The sequence below is a fragment of the Triticum aestivum genome, chromosome 1B, assembly GCF_018294505.1.
Source record: "Triticum aestivum cultivar Chinese Spring chromosome 1B, IWGSC CS RefSeq v2.1, whole genome shotgun sequence".
NCBI lineage: Eukaryota > Viridiplantae > Streptophyta > Magnoliopsida > Poales > Poaceae > Triticum > Triticum aestivum.
The window spans coordinates 159,356,266-159,370,231 of NC_057795.1; the positions used below are offsets into that span (position 1 = coordinate 159,356,266).

Sequence of the window (13,966 nt, forward strand, 5' to 3'; positions counted from 1 at the left end):
CAATCGGGTCTGAGTGCCTCGCGGACGAAGCTCCAAAGAGCTCACGCCGCCATGCACTAGAACATGATGTGGGTACCCATCTCTTGACACGGCACCATTCTCCTTCATGCTTGCGTAATGATGTAGAACACGGCTATGTGCACATGTTGCAAACTTTCAAAACAACTCGTGAAACTGTGCGAGTGCAAAAGTTGCCAATATAACAAAAACACAGATGTTTTTTGACATCTGTGAAGGGCCAGGTGCGCCAATGACACTTGGGTACGCCAAGGGCGCACACACACACGTATTTTCAAAAAACATCTTCATCATTATAAAACAATATACTCAAAAATTTAGAATGAAGCATGATAGATACAACAACTCACTTAAGATATTCTTTCAAACCTTTGTAGCCTAGAAAAATCAAAGTTTATTGTTGGATTACAACATCACACAGTTACCAGTTACACTTAAAGTACAAAAGCTGGAGTTACTTGAAGTTCAGGTTATGAAGATTCAAATCCTTCAGTCGCTTATGATTCTGGAGTTCTTCTTGCATTCTCGGTAGGATCATCGGATAGGTAACCAGTAAGATCATTTCAATATCCTCTTTAGTGTATATCAATGTTCTGAAATCTCCAACATTCTGCAACAGTTTCTTGCATTTATCCATTCTGTGTGCAAGCGTGTTCCTATAAAACCTCAGAAATTCAATTGCTCCTTTTTTGGTATTGTATGACGACCCGGATCTGTAGAATGACTCCTTCAGCAAAATGTTATATTCGAGCAACACTGACCAGTTCTCACCATAGGGATCGTCTAGAGCTCCATGAATATTTGACCTAAGTTCAGGGTCCACCACAGATGTAATATGGTCGCACATATCCAGATAGAATTGAAACCTGTTCCCAAGAGGAATAAGAGAAGCGTGCGTCCCTATCACATACTTCGTACCTGTTGCAATGGGAGACTTCATCAACGAAAATAGATGATCTACATCTTTGGGGATAATAGTTGGCTTGTAGTCAGCAAACAATGTGTCCATAATAATATTGCTGGCATCCTCATAGTTTTTGCGCACCATAGAAACAGTCTTCTTCAAACATGCAACTCTGATTTTCACTCTCCCGTAATATGTCACTACAATGTTTGATGCACAAAACTGTACAGGACATATATTAACTTCATGGAGATCGTGTAGTGCTCTGATAATTGATGCCATGAGGCTCTTGGCCTTTTCCGCCACCACCCAATAAAACCAATGGTTTCTCATCTCACCAACAAGCTTGACAGTGCGCATGATTGGTTTCAGACTAGTGATGTACTGGGTGAGTGGCATAGATGCCTCCCCTTCCTGTTTGTGCATAAAAGCACGCGAAAATAATAAGTATGTGATGTGGTCAGACAAGCAATGGTTGATAAACAATCTGCACTGATTACAACTCACAAAGACTAGAAGTGCAATACAAAGAAAATAAAGGGATGCCAACACCATTTGCGATCACTCAATTAGAAGCAGAGAAAGCGAATGATCAATCCATGTAAATGTTATTTGGTTATCAATGCTTGTAATTATCAAGAATTGGAAGTGTGAGTCTTCCAGAGTGTTAACTATTAGCAATTGAATAGATAAATCGGTGATTATTTTTCCCATTCATTATCATAACACTGTATTTGCAAAATGAAATGAGAGAGAACCTTTTTTCCAAAGTGCTTTGCGAGATTGGTGGCTAAACAATCAGCTACTAATATAATTGGTGGTGTGAAGTGACTGGACAAGTGTTGTGGTCATAATTTTGTCTTAGTTTTCTTTAGGGGCTACTAACGTGGCTTTAGTAGTGTACTCCCTTCAATTTGATTGAATGGCATGTCACTCAAATGAGTATCGATGTATGTGTATAATGCATAGACCATGGAGGATGGATGCACACACAAGCACATACCAACGACCCACACGCCCATGTAGAATTCTTGACAAATTGCTATGTTCGAACTTTATTCATGCTAGTTGTGTGATTTGAGTAAAAAGAATTCTACTAGGCATACAATTTCACTAAAAAAACAAGATGAGTTTAAAGGCGCTAAACTAACTTGCAAAATAACACAAATGATGACAAGTTTTAATTACTAGAAAGCACATTGCTAAATAGAGATCAACAATGTTGGATGGGGCGAACATAGCTCAAATAAAAGATGAAAACCTTGTCAACTATTAATTTGAAAGGACCTATCCAAATTCCCCCATGTTGACAATCGAATTTGGGCTCGTGCCACAAACGCTACTCATGCTGAAAAGATCTACTTCCTAGTTGTTTTAGGATTTTTCTTCCTCAATTCACAGTAAGCTGAATAGATTTGCTTTGAACATTTATGTCATGGAGATGCATATAATAATGTGTTGTTGTTGTGGATTTTCCTCGAGATTTTTCATGCCTTTTTTGGGTGCCTCCCAAGTATTGCCATGTTAAATACCCTGGAACTACCAAGTGGTTACCAAGTAGGCTCAAATGAGAAATAATATAAGGTAGAACCTCTGGTAAGCCGAGCCGAGTTAGTAGAACATACCCCGGCTTCAATATCTAGGTTAACAATAAACCGAGTCTCTTAAAGCCAATAGTTAGAGTGGACACAAAACAAACCTGATCAAGAAAAGCCGGACACAACCATGTTGGTACATGCACAACATCTTTCACCACAAAATCTTGATTTCCCGCAACTTCACGTTTTACATCTTTAAGAAGGTAATTTGTTTTGGTATGTTCTGCATCCACGTCAAAGTTCCTAAACAAGACCTACATTCATAAAGACATACATATTGTTTTACAGAGTAAATATACATGTACAACCAGAAAGTCTACATGAAAAAAATGCAACCTTTATGTTATATTCCAGAGAAAGTTGGAGGTCTGGCTTTGTATAGATCTCAGCAAGCAGACTAAGAATCTCCATTGTCCCAACACTAATAATTGGCTGGCAAGGTTCAAGAATCTGCGGAGCAATCATTGGTCATGATACCAAGCAATCCCAAATAACATGTTATAGACAAATGGGACTGATGCAAATTATGCGCACCTTTGAAATGAATTGAACTACAGCAAGCATCAACCCTTTCCGATACGCCTGCAAAAATAGTTTCGGTAGAAGAGTCAGACCATGGACATGGCATTTGACATGTTTGTAATATATGCACGGTTGCCCTCTTTTCTATCTGTTAGCCGAAATGCAAACCATGCAAAATGAGAATTGCTAAACACCAATAAACCTCTAAATATAGGCGAAATTCTGACTTTAGAAGTAGCCATCCAAAACAAGGTAGGCATATCATGTAGAACAGAGAGAATTCGGAAGTTGAACTCGGCAACCGCATTAACATTGTCAGAAGAAGCATGCACACGCCAATTATGTCACAAAATGCATACTCCAATGCAAAAGCAATACCTTTACTATAAGAGGTATTAGGCCATCTACATAAGTGCTTGGGTCTTGGTTCCATTGAATGGCGGATTTTCCAAACCAAATACCTATATTTTTCAGTAAGGTGCGTTCGCCTGAACAAGATTTGATAACATCGGATCGTAATAACATCTGCATAAACAAACACAGTAATACTTGAAAAATTGTTTTTGTATCTTTCATATGTAGCTCTCAGAGTGAGGATAACCTTGCAGTTCGCGTATGTAGCTTTCAGTATTTCCATGTACAATACTGTCGAGTTTACTTTATGAAGGAACATTAAACATATGTCATGAAAATTTGGGTCGATGCATACCCTGCAATTGCACAATTCATCATGGTTACGAAATTTGCTCAAAACTGTGAAGAACACAAACAACTGTGTTACCTTTGCATGACCATGTACTGTGCAAACCAAGGATAATATTGTTCCATCAACACTTCATTAAATTCGAATCCATTAGCTTCTATATTATCGGTGGACATATTGTAAATCATGAAAAAGATCTTGGTCCGAATTTCATGTGGAGGAATCTAAGGGGAAAAGGAAAATCAATTAGCCACCCAATGCAAGTCATATATTCTCTAAAGAAGCACAAATCAATAAATTGCTAAAAATATATATACGGACCTTAATGGGTGTAACCCTTTGGTCCGCTGCTGCTAAATGTGTGCGGATATGTAATGACATCTTGTTGAATTTTATTTCCTGAATAGAGGCCGTTTTCCTTTTTGATATACTTTGAAAGAAGGTGTTCCAAACCTATATATGAAATCTTTGCTATCTTGACCCCTACTGAGGAAGGTCCTATTCCTTTGATCCAAAATTTGAGTTGACATCACAGAACCATCTGCTCCTTACATAAACCCCATTTCTGGAATTCACAGCCTGTGCCAAATTTTACAAAAATCCAAATGATCAAATTCAAATATATCTGACTTGTTTTGTTCTTTTTCTTTACTTACGGCTCAATATATTACACTTACAATTCTGAAGAGAAATTCCGAAATCATTTTATACCCAAGATCTGAACTGTTCAGATATTCAGAACTCGCATTCAAAGTTTCAAACCGACTTGAGCTAGATTTACCCAAATTCAAATTTTAATGCGTGCACCCCAGCAGTTTGCCCCCTTTAGCACCTTAGACACTGCATGCGGGACTGAGACACCAATAACTCTATGGCCTCTCTATCTGGACACAATCAGTCGAACTTGTTACGGTGCAAGTTTGCAAATATAAAAGTTCCTAGCCCTAGGCAAACAGAATAACCAATTGTACAGGTCTGTATGGAGTACACAAATTGGCACAAGACAAGTGTTTGTTATTCATAAAAGAAGTAAAGAGGCTTTCCCCGGAAGAGTGCAGGCGTTTTTTTTTTATTTTGATAATAGCTGAAGAGTATACTTTTTTTTTGCGGGGAAGCTGAAGAGTATACTGTTGAGGAGGGATACATCTCTTCCTTACCCATCAAGAGGACTGAGAAAATATGCAACGCATCTGATATTGTAACAGAAGAAGAACCGGTGCTCAAAGAAGGAGAGTTCATCAAACTAATTACTCCCGCTAATAATCCAAAAGAAAAGCTGACACTAATTACTCCCTATAACATGATGCAACTTCAGTATGCATTTGATTTGTATTCTAAATAAAACAAATAAAAAGGAAAGAGCTTTTGGATCTCAAGAACTGACTCGAGATTCAGGTATGCACGAAAGATAGGTAGAGGATAATTGTCATGCATCATCCATGAAAAAATTCGAGAAACTTTTTTTGGCAAAAATCTCAACTAACCTTGAGAGGACCTTTCTAGTCTCCAGGCTCCAGAGATGTCGATCCTAGATAATAAGTGTGATTAGCTGCTAATGAGACCGGTTATAAACGAAAAGGGAGAAGGCACGGTAGTAGTGGTTGACCTGAGACGATGGTCACGAAGCGTACCGGTGAAGGGTACCGAGCGCGTTCGGGCGGTAAAAGGCGGTGCCCTTCCACCCCATAATATATATGGAACGAAATTTCTATGCAGTTGACAATAGGATTATGATTGATGTAGACACGCAAGATTAGGCCAGCCCATTAGTGAAACTAAATAATCTGTCACCAGCTCCGGCCTATATGCAGGTACGCCAATGTCCGTGCAGGTTATTGATAAATCTTGAAATTTAAAATAAATGTTTCGTCAGCAAATGATTGTACAAGCTCTTGACTGACAACGGAAGAATTGCTACGAAACAAGTACGTCTAAAACCTTTGTTTCACGTTGGGGCTAAAGCTGTCTTGCTCGCCATTCTGTAAATATTGATGCAGATAGCCGGAGTACTTTGTAGCTTCGTAAGGAATGTTCAAATTAGGAGGTTCTGCAAGGATACTTGATTTCAAGACACGCCACTGGCTCTTTAACACCCAAGCCTCTACACAGCCACCAACAGAAAGAGGTGTTTGTAGCTTCTGTTTTAGGCTGACCAAGCTATATGAGAATCTGACCGAACCAAGCTTCTGTTTTAGGTGCAAGTCTGCTGATTTTAGGTTTTGTCGGGCTTTGATTTAGGATTAGTGGACCAAGTGGTTATATCTGGTTCAGTGGTTGATGCCGATCAACTTATCACAACAATCTGATGTGCCCGGTTGGTGGTTATAAATCCGTGTGGGAGTGTGTGCCTTATTGTGCGCAACTTGGATTGGGTGACGACGATTTTTTTTAACGGAACAAAAAAATTCAAAATAAATTGCAGGTTATTTTTTGAGCTACTGGATGAATCCATAAGTGATGCTCACTGCAATGTGTGGAGAATCAATCGCTTCTGGCCTTTGGGTGCCTCGAGACAGTAGCACGTGATACGATTCAACCGGCTTGGATGCCGATACAATAATAGTCTATGCATATAAATCATGTCATCCTATTCACTTGGATCATGTTATATCCTTTTTTTACTGTTTTGAATGTGAATATTTGTTTCAATGAAGATAGTTGTGTGCATCATACCATACGATGCAAGGATGAGGGTTTAACTTTATTTTGGAAGAGAAGAAATCAAACGTTTAAAAGGCCTTAATTCATTCACCAGCTGTACCTAAGTACCAACATATTCCAAAACTAATAAAGATCCAAACACGCCAGCCATTCCCCCATGGTACTAACCAATTACATAAGCTTGCCGCATTGACACACATTGTACCTTCCATTAGTCATTGCCGTGTGGTGAAGTGGACAGCCAAAATAAAAAACATCATTTCTTAGCAGTAGCACCTTCTTTTCCTCATAGGTAGGTGTCAAAATAAAAATGTCTTATTCTGAAAGGTCTCCCATCAAGAGCTGCTCCATTGGCGGAGCTAGGAAGAAAAAACTGGACGGGCCATCCTAGAGGGCAACGCAAAAATAATATTTCTGAAATATACTAATTCAACATGTATTAGCTGATTACATGTGCTTGTGCAGTGCTGGTTGCTAGCTAGGGTAATGATATTTGATGTTTACCACATAATACAATCCCCTAGTTGCATGTGGGATTGACCTGGTTCAGGGCTGGCTAGCTAGCTAGTAGCCTAGCTCACAGAGTAGCGCTGGAGCGAAGGAAATGCTGTGTTGCATGCGAGGACACGAGCGACCCAGCGATTGTATGCTAGTGATGATGCAGTGTTGGACTGCACATTTTCTTTCTTTTCTTTAGACAATGTTCGACTCCACATGTGTAGTATAAGATTTTCCTCGAGGGCAGGGCCGGCCATGGCCTGCTTTTGCCCTCACGTAGCTCCCTATGACTATGATTTTGTGCTTATTCAATGAAGTACTGCACGTATATTCTACTCCCTCCGTCCCATAATATAAGACCATTTTTTATACTAGTTCTAGTGTAAAAAGTGATTTTATATTATAGGACGAAGAGAGTACAAAATTACGGCCAAAAGTTGAATTTTGTCAGCCAAAATGCCACGTCAAGAATCTAGCTGGCCACCCATAGGACCCTTGTTTTGTCACCCATAGGAGCCTTGTTTTTAGTGAAAATTATACTTTTCGTCCCTCAATTTTTGGCGGAGCCTAGATTTAGTCCCTTAACTGTAAAACCGGACAACTTGCACCCTTAACTTCTAAAACCGGACAAGATTCACCCCTGGTCATAGTTTTCACCGGTTTTGGTGCTGTCCCACCCCGGTTTTGACCATGCCGACTCAAATTCGTGTACTTTTTTAAGTCCGCATAATTTTTCAAATTCTGGTACTTTTTCAAATGCGTGAACTTTCTAAAATTTTGTGTACTTTTTTCAAATCCTCGTACTTTTTCCAAGTTCATGTACTTTTTTCAAATCTGCGTACTTTTTGAAAGTTCATGTAGTTTTTTTCAAATTCATGTAATTTTTAAAATTGACGTACTTTTTCATATTCGCGTACAGTTTTTGGAAAGATTTCATGAATTTGAAAATTTTATGTGAACTTGAGAAAAGTACGCGGATTTGGATATTTTTTACGCAAAAAAAAATGTGGACTTTAAAAAATCATATTAACTTGAGACAAGTACGTGAATTTCAAACAAAGTTCCTGGATTGGAAAAGGAACACGGATTTGAAAAAAAATACGTGAACTTTAAAAAGTATCCGGATTTGAAACAAGTACGCGAATTTCAAAAACAGTTAATGGATTTGAAAAACATACTTGGATTTGATAAAATTGCGCAAACTTGGGAAAAATACACAGATTTGAAAAAAGTAGACAAACTTTAAAAAACACGAATTTGAAAAAAGTACGTACATTTCAAAATAGTTCTCTGATTTGAAAAAAGTATGTTTCTTTTTGGAAAAAATACGTGGATTTGAAAAGTGTGTGTGTGAATTTCAAAAAGTTCACGGATATAAAAAAATTCCGCTAATTTGAGTGAGCACCAGTCAAAACCGGAGTGACTCAGCACCGAAACCGGTCAAAACCGAGACCAAGGACGAACCTTGTCCGGTTACGATAGTTGGGGGTGCAAATTGTCCGGTTTTAGAGTTGAGGGACTAAATTTAGACTCCACCAAGAGTTGAGGGACGAAAAGTATACTTTTCTCTTGTTTTTATAATACCCAAAGATGTGACCATTGCCGGCGGCTACAATAAAATTACCTGAGTTTATTTTTCAAGACCAGGAAATCACTGCGGACGCTTGAGACCGAATCTGCAGCCTAGGAACCGTGTCTGCACCTCCCCCTCCACTCTCAAAACTGGAACTCTCTCCCCTGTTTTCCTGTCCTGAAAACCGCTTCTGCTCAGCTCTTGGAGCGCGTCAAGGAGCCTTTGCTGAGCTCGGTCTGGAATATTAAAGCTGAACCCAAAGTCAAGTTTTAGCTGTGGCTTCTCATCAAGAACAAGAACTGGACTGTGGATCGTGTCTTGCGACCATAGGCTGGCCACACAATGAGACTTGTGCCATCTGTGACCTCCTAGCTCCTAGCCAAGACACATCTGGGACAAGTTCAGTTTAGTGCAACCTGTGTAAGGAAAGGAAAAGAACATGTCCAGAAACGGTGCTTGATGCGCTAGCCAAAGTCTTTGGGGAGGCAAAACCTTAGCGTGCTTGTGTTTCCCTACTTAACAGTTCTTATATGCTCCTACATGTCCTTGTTACGTGATCTTGTATTTGTATCCTGTTCTCCCCTCCTTTAACGAAAAAGCAGAGCTTCTCTTGTTGCCCATCAAAAAAAAAAATCCCACCGACGCTGATGATAAGTAGAAACGTCGTTACCCTTGGTAGGGTGGTGAACATGGCCGTAAGTGTCAGAAGGGAGTTCACACAAGGGGGTTCAGGCTGTGAACATTACCCTTGGTAGGGTGGTGAACATGGCTGTCTCGGAGAGGTACTTCCTCCGTAAAGAAATATAAGAGTGTTTAGATCACTAAGAGTGTTTAGATCACTAAAATAGTGATCTAAATGCTCGTGTATTTTTTTACAGAGGGAGTAATACCCTACGTCCTACTTCTGATATGTATTTATGGTCTAATGCTCCTGGCGCCACGGTGCTGCCCGAGGCGACGCATGTGGCAGAGCCCACAACCGAGATTTGACATTACCATAGTGCCTATCCCCAAGCTCGCCGCCCAGGCTACGAAGCCCGGGGCCAGCGACCTAAACGCAGTAGAGCAAGACGACAAGGGTGGCAACAGACTCCATCGTGGCATCACTACCATTATGTTTTTCGAAGGGAAGTGACTAGGGCGGATGTGCCGGAGGAAACCAGATCCGTGATGGACTGGACTAGCGAGGAAATGAAGCTCTTCTGCTCCGCCATCCATAGGCTTGGTCTGTCAATGGAGCCCAGATGCATGGCGAGCCTTTATTTTTCTTGTAATTTTGCTTTGTGATTCTAGTAGTAGCCCTGGGACTAAATGAGGTTCTAGGTTTTGAACCAAGCTTGGTTTTTGTTGAACTTTGGGCCTGTTCTGATCTCCTCCAGCTTCTAACTCTTCAAATTTTTGGAGAGAAGCTGTGCTGAACGTTTGAGCTCTAGAAGTTGTATTCGAGAAGTCGAACTCTTCTCCTGTGTAAAATCTCGAAGCCCGTAAAGCCCAGCTCTAGGAAAATGAAAGGAGAAGTTTCTCATATTTACATCGAAAATGCCCCCGCTTAAGAAAACAGTTCAAGGAACAACCCGACTCGATACGGTCAAAGGCAACGCGCTCTTGCAGTCCCCCTCTCCCTCGAATCATTGCGCTACCAAGCAGTTCCCCTCTCCCTCGACCTACCTTCCAGCTGCCGCCGCCCCCGCCGCCACGGCCGGATCCACTTCTCCGCCGGCCAGAGCTCCCTTCCACCGCCAGATCCAGCGTATACAGGGACATCCCCGCCGATTCCCTTCCAGAAGACCACCCAGAAGGTGCATCCCCGCCGCTACCCATCGCAACACCCCCACCGGCTACATACCACCGCCCGACGTCGGTGCTGATCTCCACGGACCCCTCCTCAACTTCTGAGCCCCATCCTCGACGGCATCAACCCTAGGTGAGCTTCCTTTTCCTTCTTCCCCAAGGTCCTCCCATGGCATCCATGGTGAAGCTATTGTAGATGCAAATGAGTTTATTTTTCATAAGAGTGCAAATGTGTGAAGTGGTATGTGTACTGCTGTGTACATGTGATTTGTGCATACATTTGTTAGTTTAATATCTGATTGTGGCTAGGCATGAAATTGTCAATGAGTATTATTTTTTCATAAGTGTGCACTGGCTTGAAGTGTGGTATGTGTACTGCTTTGTCAATGTGGTATGTGCATACATTATTCATTTTATATGATTGTGGCTAGACAAGATTTTTTTTTGTTTCCACTCCATGTATTGTTGTCCATGTGTTGCATACATTTTTCTTAGAGAAGTGCCGAGCATGACTGCTGAATAGAGCGCTGAGAAAACTCAGATTGTCTGCGAGTTGTTTGTCGTGCAAGCGAATGCTGGAAATAGGCCAGGAAATTATTTGACACCAAGTGCATTTGATGAGGTGACAAGGCAATTCAATATGAGAACTGGGCTTGACTACACACAGACGCAATTGAAAAACAAATGGGACAAGCTTAAAGGTGATTTCAGCGTATTCAAGAAACTCAAGTTGCAGGAGACCGGAGCCGGATGGGACTATGTGAACAATACTGTGTCACAAGATGATGAATGGTGGAAAAAGGTTAAAATTGTAAGTTCTTTGGCTGATGTATCACATATCATAATTCATCCATATCATTTTATTTACTAACAAATTGTTTCCCTTGTTGTATTACATGATATTAAAGGTTGTGGAAAGTTCAAGAAGAAAGGACTTGCTAATGACGAAAATTTGCGGACTATGTTTGGAGATATCACAAGTGATGGTACTGACCATTGGAATCCTTCTTCGGGCACACCTCCTCCCTCTAGTGCGGCCGTGAAAGCCAGCATCAATGTTGATGAGATTGAAGATCTTGATTTGGATGATACCGAAGAACAAGCATCTCAGGCGATGATGACCCACAAGTGTAGGGGGTCTATCGTAGTCCTTTCGATAAGTAAGAGTGTCGAACCCAACGAGGAGCAGAAGGAAATGACAAGAAGTTTTCAGTAAGGTATTCTCTGCAAGCACTGAAATTATCGGTAACAGATAGTTCTGTGATAAGGTAATTCGTAACGGATAACAAGTAACAAAAGTAAATAAGGTGCAACAAGATGACCCAATCCTTTTTGTAGCAAAGGACAAGCCTGGACAAGTTCTTATATGGAGAAAAGCGCTCCCGAGGACACATGGGAATTATCGTCATGCTAGTTTTCATCACACTCATATGATTCGCGTTCGTTACTTTGATAATTTGATATGTGGGTGGACCGGTGATTGGGTACTACCCTTTCTTGGACAAGCATCCCACTTATGGTTAACCCCTATTGCAAGCATCCGCAACTACAAAAGAAGTATTAAGGTAAACCTAACCATAGCATGAAACATATGGATCCAAATCAGCCCCTTACGAAGCAACGCATAAACTAGAGTTTAAGCTTCTGTCACTCTAGCAACCCATCATCGACTTATTACTTCCCAGTGCCTTCCTCTAGGCCCAAACAATGGTGAAGTGTCATGTAGTCGACGTTCACATAACACCACTAGAGGAGAGACAACATACATCTCATCAAAATATCGAACGAATACCAAATTCACATGACTACTTATAGCAAGACTTCTCCCATGTCCTTAGGAACAAACGTAACTACTCACAAATCTTATTCATGTTCATAATAAGAGGAGTATTAATACGCATAAAGGATCTGAACATATGATCTTCCACGGAATAAACCAACTAGCATCAACTACAAGGAGTAATCAACACTACTAGTGACCCATAGGTACCAATCTAAGGTTTTGGGAAAAACATTGGATACAAGAGATGAACTAGGGTTTGAGAGGAGATGGTGCTGGCGAAGATGTTGTGGAGATTGACCCCCTCCCGATGAGAGGATCGATGGTGATGACGACGGTGATGATTTTCCCCTCCCAGAGGGAAGTTTCCCCGGCAGAACGGCTCCGCCGGAGCCCTAGATTGATTCCGCCAAGGTTCCGCCTCGTGGCAGCGGTGTCTCGTCCCGAAAGCTTGCTTATGATTTTTTCCAGGGTAAAAGACTTCATATAGCATAAGATGGTCACCGGAGGGCTGCCAGGGGGCCCATGAGGTAGGGGGCGCGCCCCCACCCTCGTGGCCAGGGTGTGGGCCCCCTCTGGTACTTTCTTCGCCCAATATTTTTTATTAATTCCAAAAGTAACTTTCGTGGAGTTTCAGGACTTTTGGAGTTGCGCAGAATAGGTCTCTAATATTTGCTCCTTTTCTAGTCCAGAATCTCAGCTGCCGGCATTATCCCTCTTCATGTAAACCTTGTAAAATAAGAGAGAATAGGCATAAGTATTGTGACGTAACGTGTAATAACAGCCCATAATGCAATAAATATCAATATAAAAGCATGCTGCAAAATGGACGTATCAACTCCCCCAAACTTAGACCTCGCTTGTCCTCAAGCGGAAGCCGAAATCAAAAAATATGTCCACATGTTTAGAGATAGAGGTGTCGATAAAATAAAATACGGACATGAGGGCATCATAATCATTCTTATAATAGCAACATAAATATATTTTGTTGTACGATTTCTGATGCTCAAGTAATAATCTATCCACAATGTCAAGTATGAATCAGAAACTTCACTGAAAACTAACAAACTATAATCTCGGTCATTGAAGCAATTGCAATTTATCATAACATCGGAAAGAGTCAATATAAGAGCTTTTCAACAAGTCCACATACTCAACTATCATAGTCTTTCACAATTGCTAACACTCACGCAATACTTATGGGTATGGAGTTTTAATCGGACACAGAGAAAGATAGGGGCTTATAGTGTTGCCTCCCAACCTTTTACCTCAAGGGTAATGTCAACAATAATAGTTCATGCTAACTTACATCCAATTGGATATATATATATATATATATATATATATATATAGGGAAAATGCATCCTAGATCTTTCTAACACAAGGTGCTTGACAAAGGATAAAATGTAAAAAGGAAAGGTGAAGATCACCCTGACTCTTGCATAAGGTATAAGACAAAAGTAAAAGATAGACCCTTCGCAGAGGGAAGCAGACGTTGTCATGTGATTTTATGGTTGGATGCACGAAGTCTTAATGCAAAAGAATGTCACTTTATATTGTCACTTTTGATATGGACCTTTATTATGCAGTCCGTCGCTTTTATTGCTTCCATATGACAAGATCGTATAAAGCTTACTTTCTCCACACTAATAAGTCATACATATTTAGAGAGCAATTTTTATTGCATGCAACATGACAACTTACTTGAAGGAACTTACTCAATCCATATGTAGATATGGTGGACTCTCATGGCAAAACTGGGTTTAAGGATATTTGGAAGCACGTGTAGTATCTCTACTTGGTGCAAGGAATTTGGCTAGCATGAGAGGGAAAGGCAAGCTCAACATGTTGGATGATCCATGACAATATACTTTATTTCGGATATAAGAAAACATAACCCATTACGTTGTCTTCCTTG

At 40.6% G+C, this 13,966-nt stretch overlaps 1 protein-coding gene across 1 annotated transcript; it reads right to left on the reverse strand.

Moving 5' to 3' along the window:
• Nucleotides 1-341: 341 nt before the first annotated feature.
• LOC123088748 (uncharacterized) lies at nucleotides 342-5,397 on the reverse strand. The gene is made up of 10 exons (XM_044510920.1): nucleotides 5,352-5,397; nucleotides 5,230-5,273; nucleotides 4,067-4,324; nucleotides 3,824-3,969; nucleotides 3,644-3,752; nucleotides 3,421-3,567; nucleotides 3,055-3,102; nucleotides 2,857-2,970; nucleotides 2,622-2,774; nucleotides 342-1,336 (listed from the first exon to the last, which is right to left on the reverse strand). The coding sequence occupies exons 3-10, from the start codon at nucleotides 4,124-4,126 to the stop codon at nucleotides 473-475; spliced, it is 1,641 nt and encodes a 546-aa protein (XP_044366855.1). The 5' UTR covers nucleotides 4,127-4,324; nucleotides 5,230-5,273; nucleotides 5,352-5,397; the 3' UTR covers nucleotides 342-472.
• Nucleotides 5,398-13,966: the final 8,569 nt, after the last annotated feature.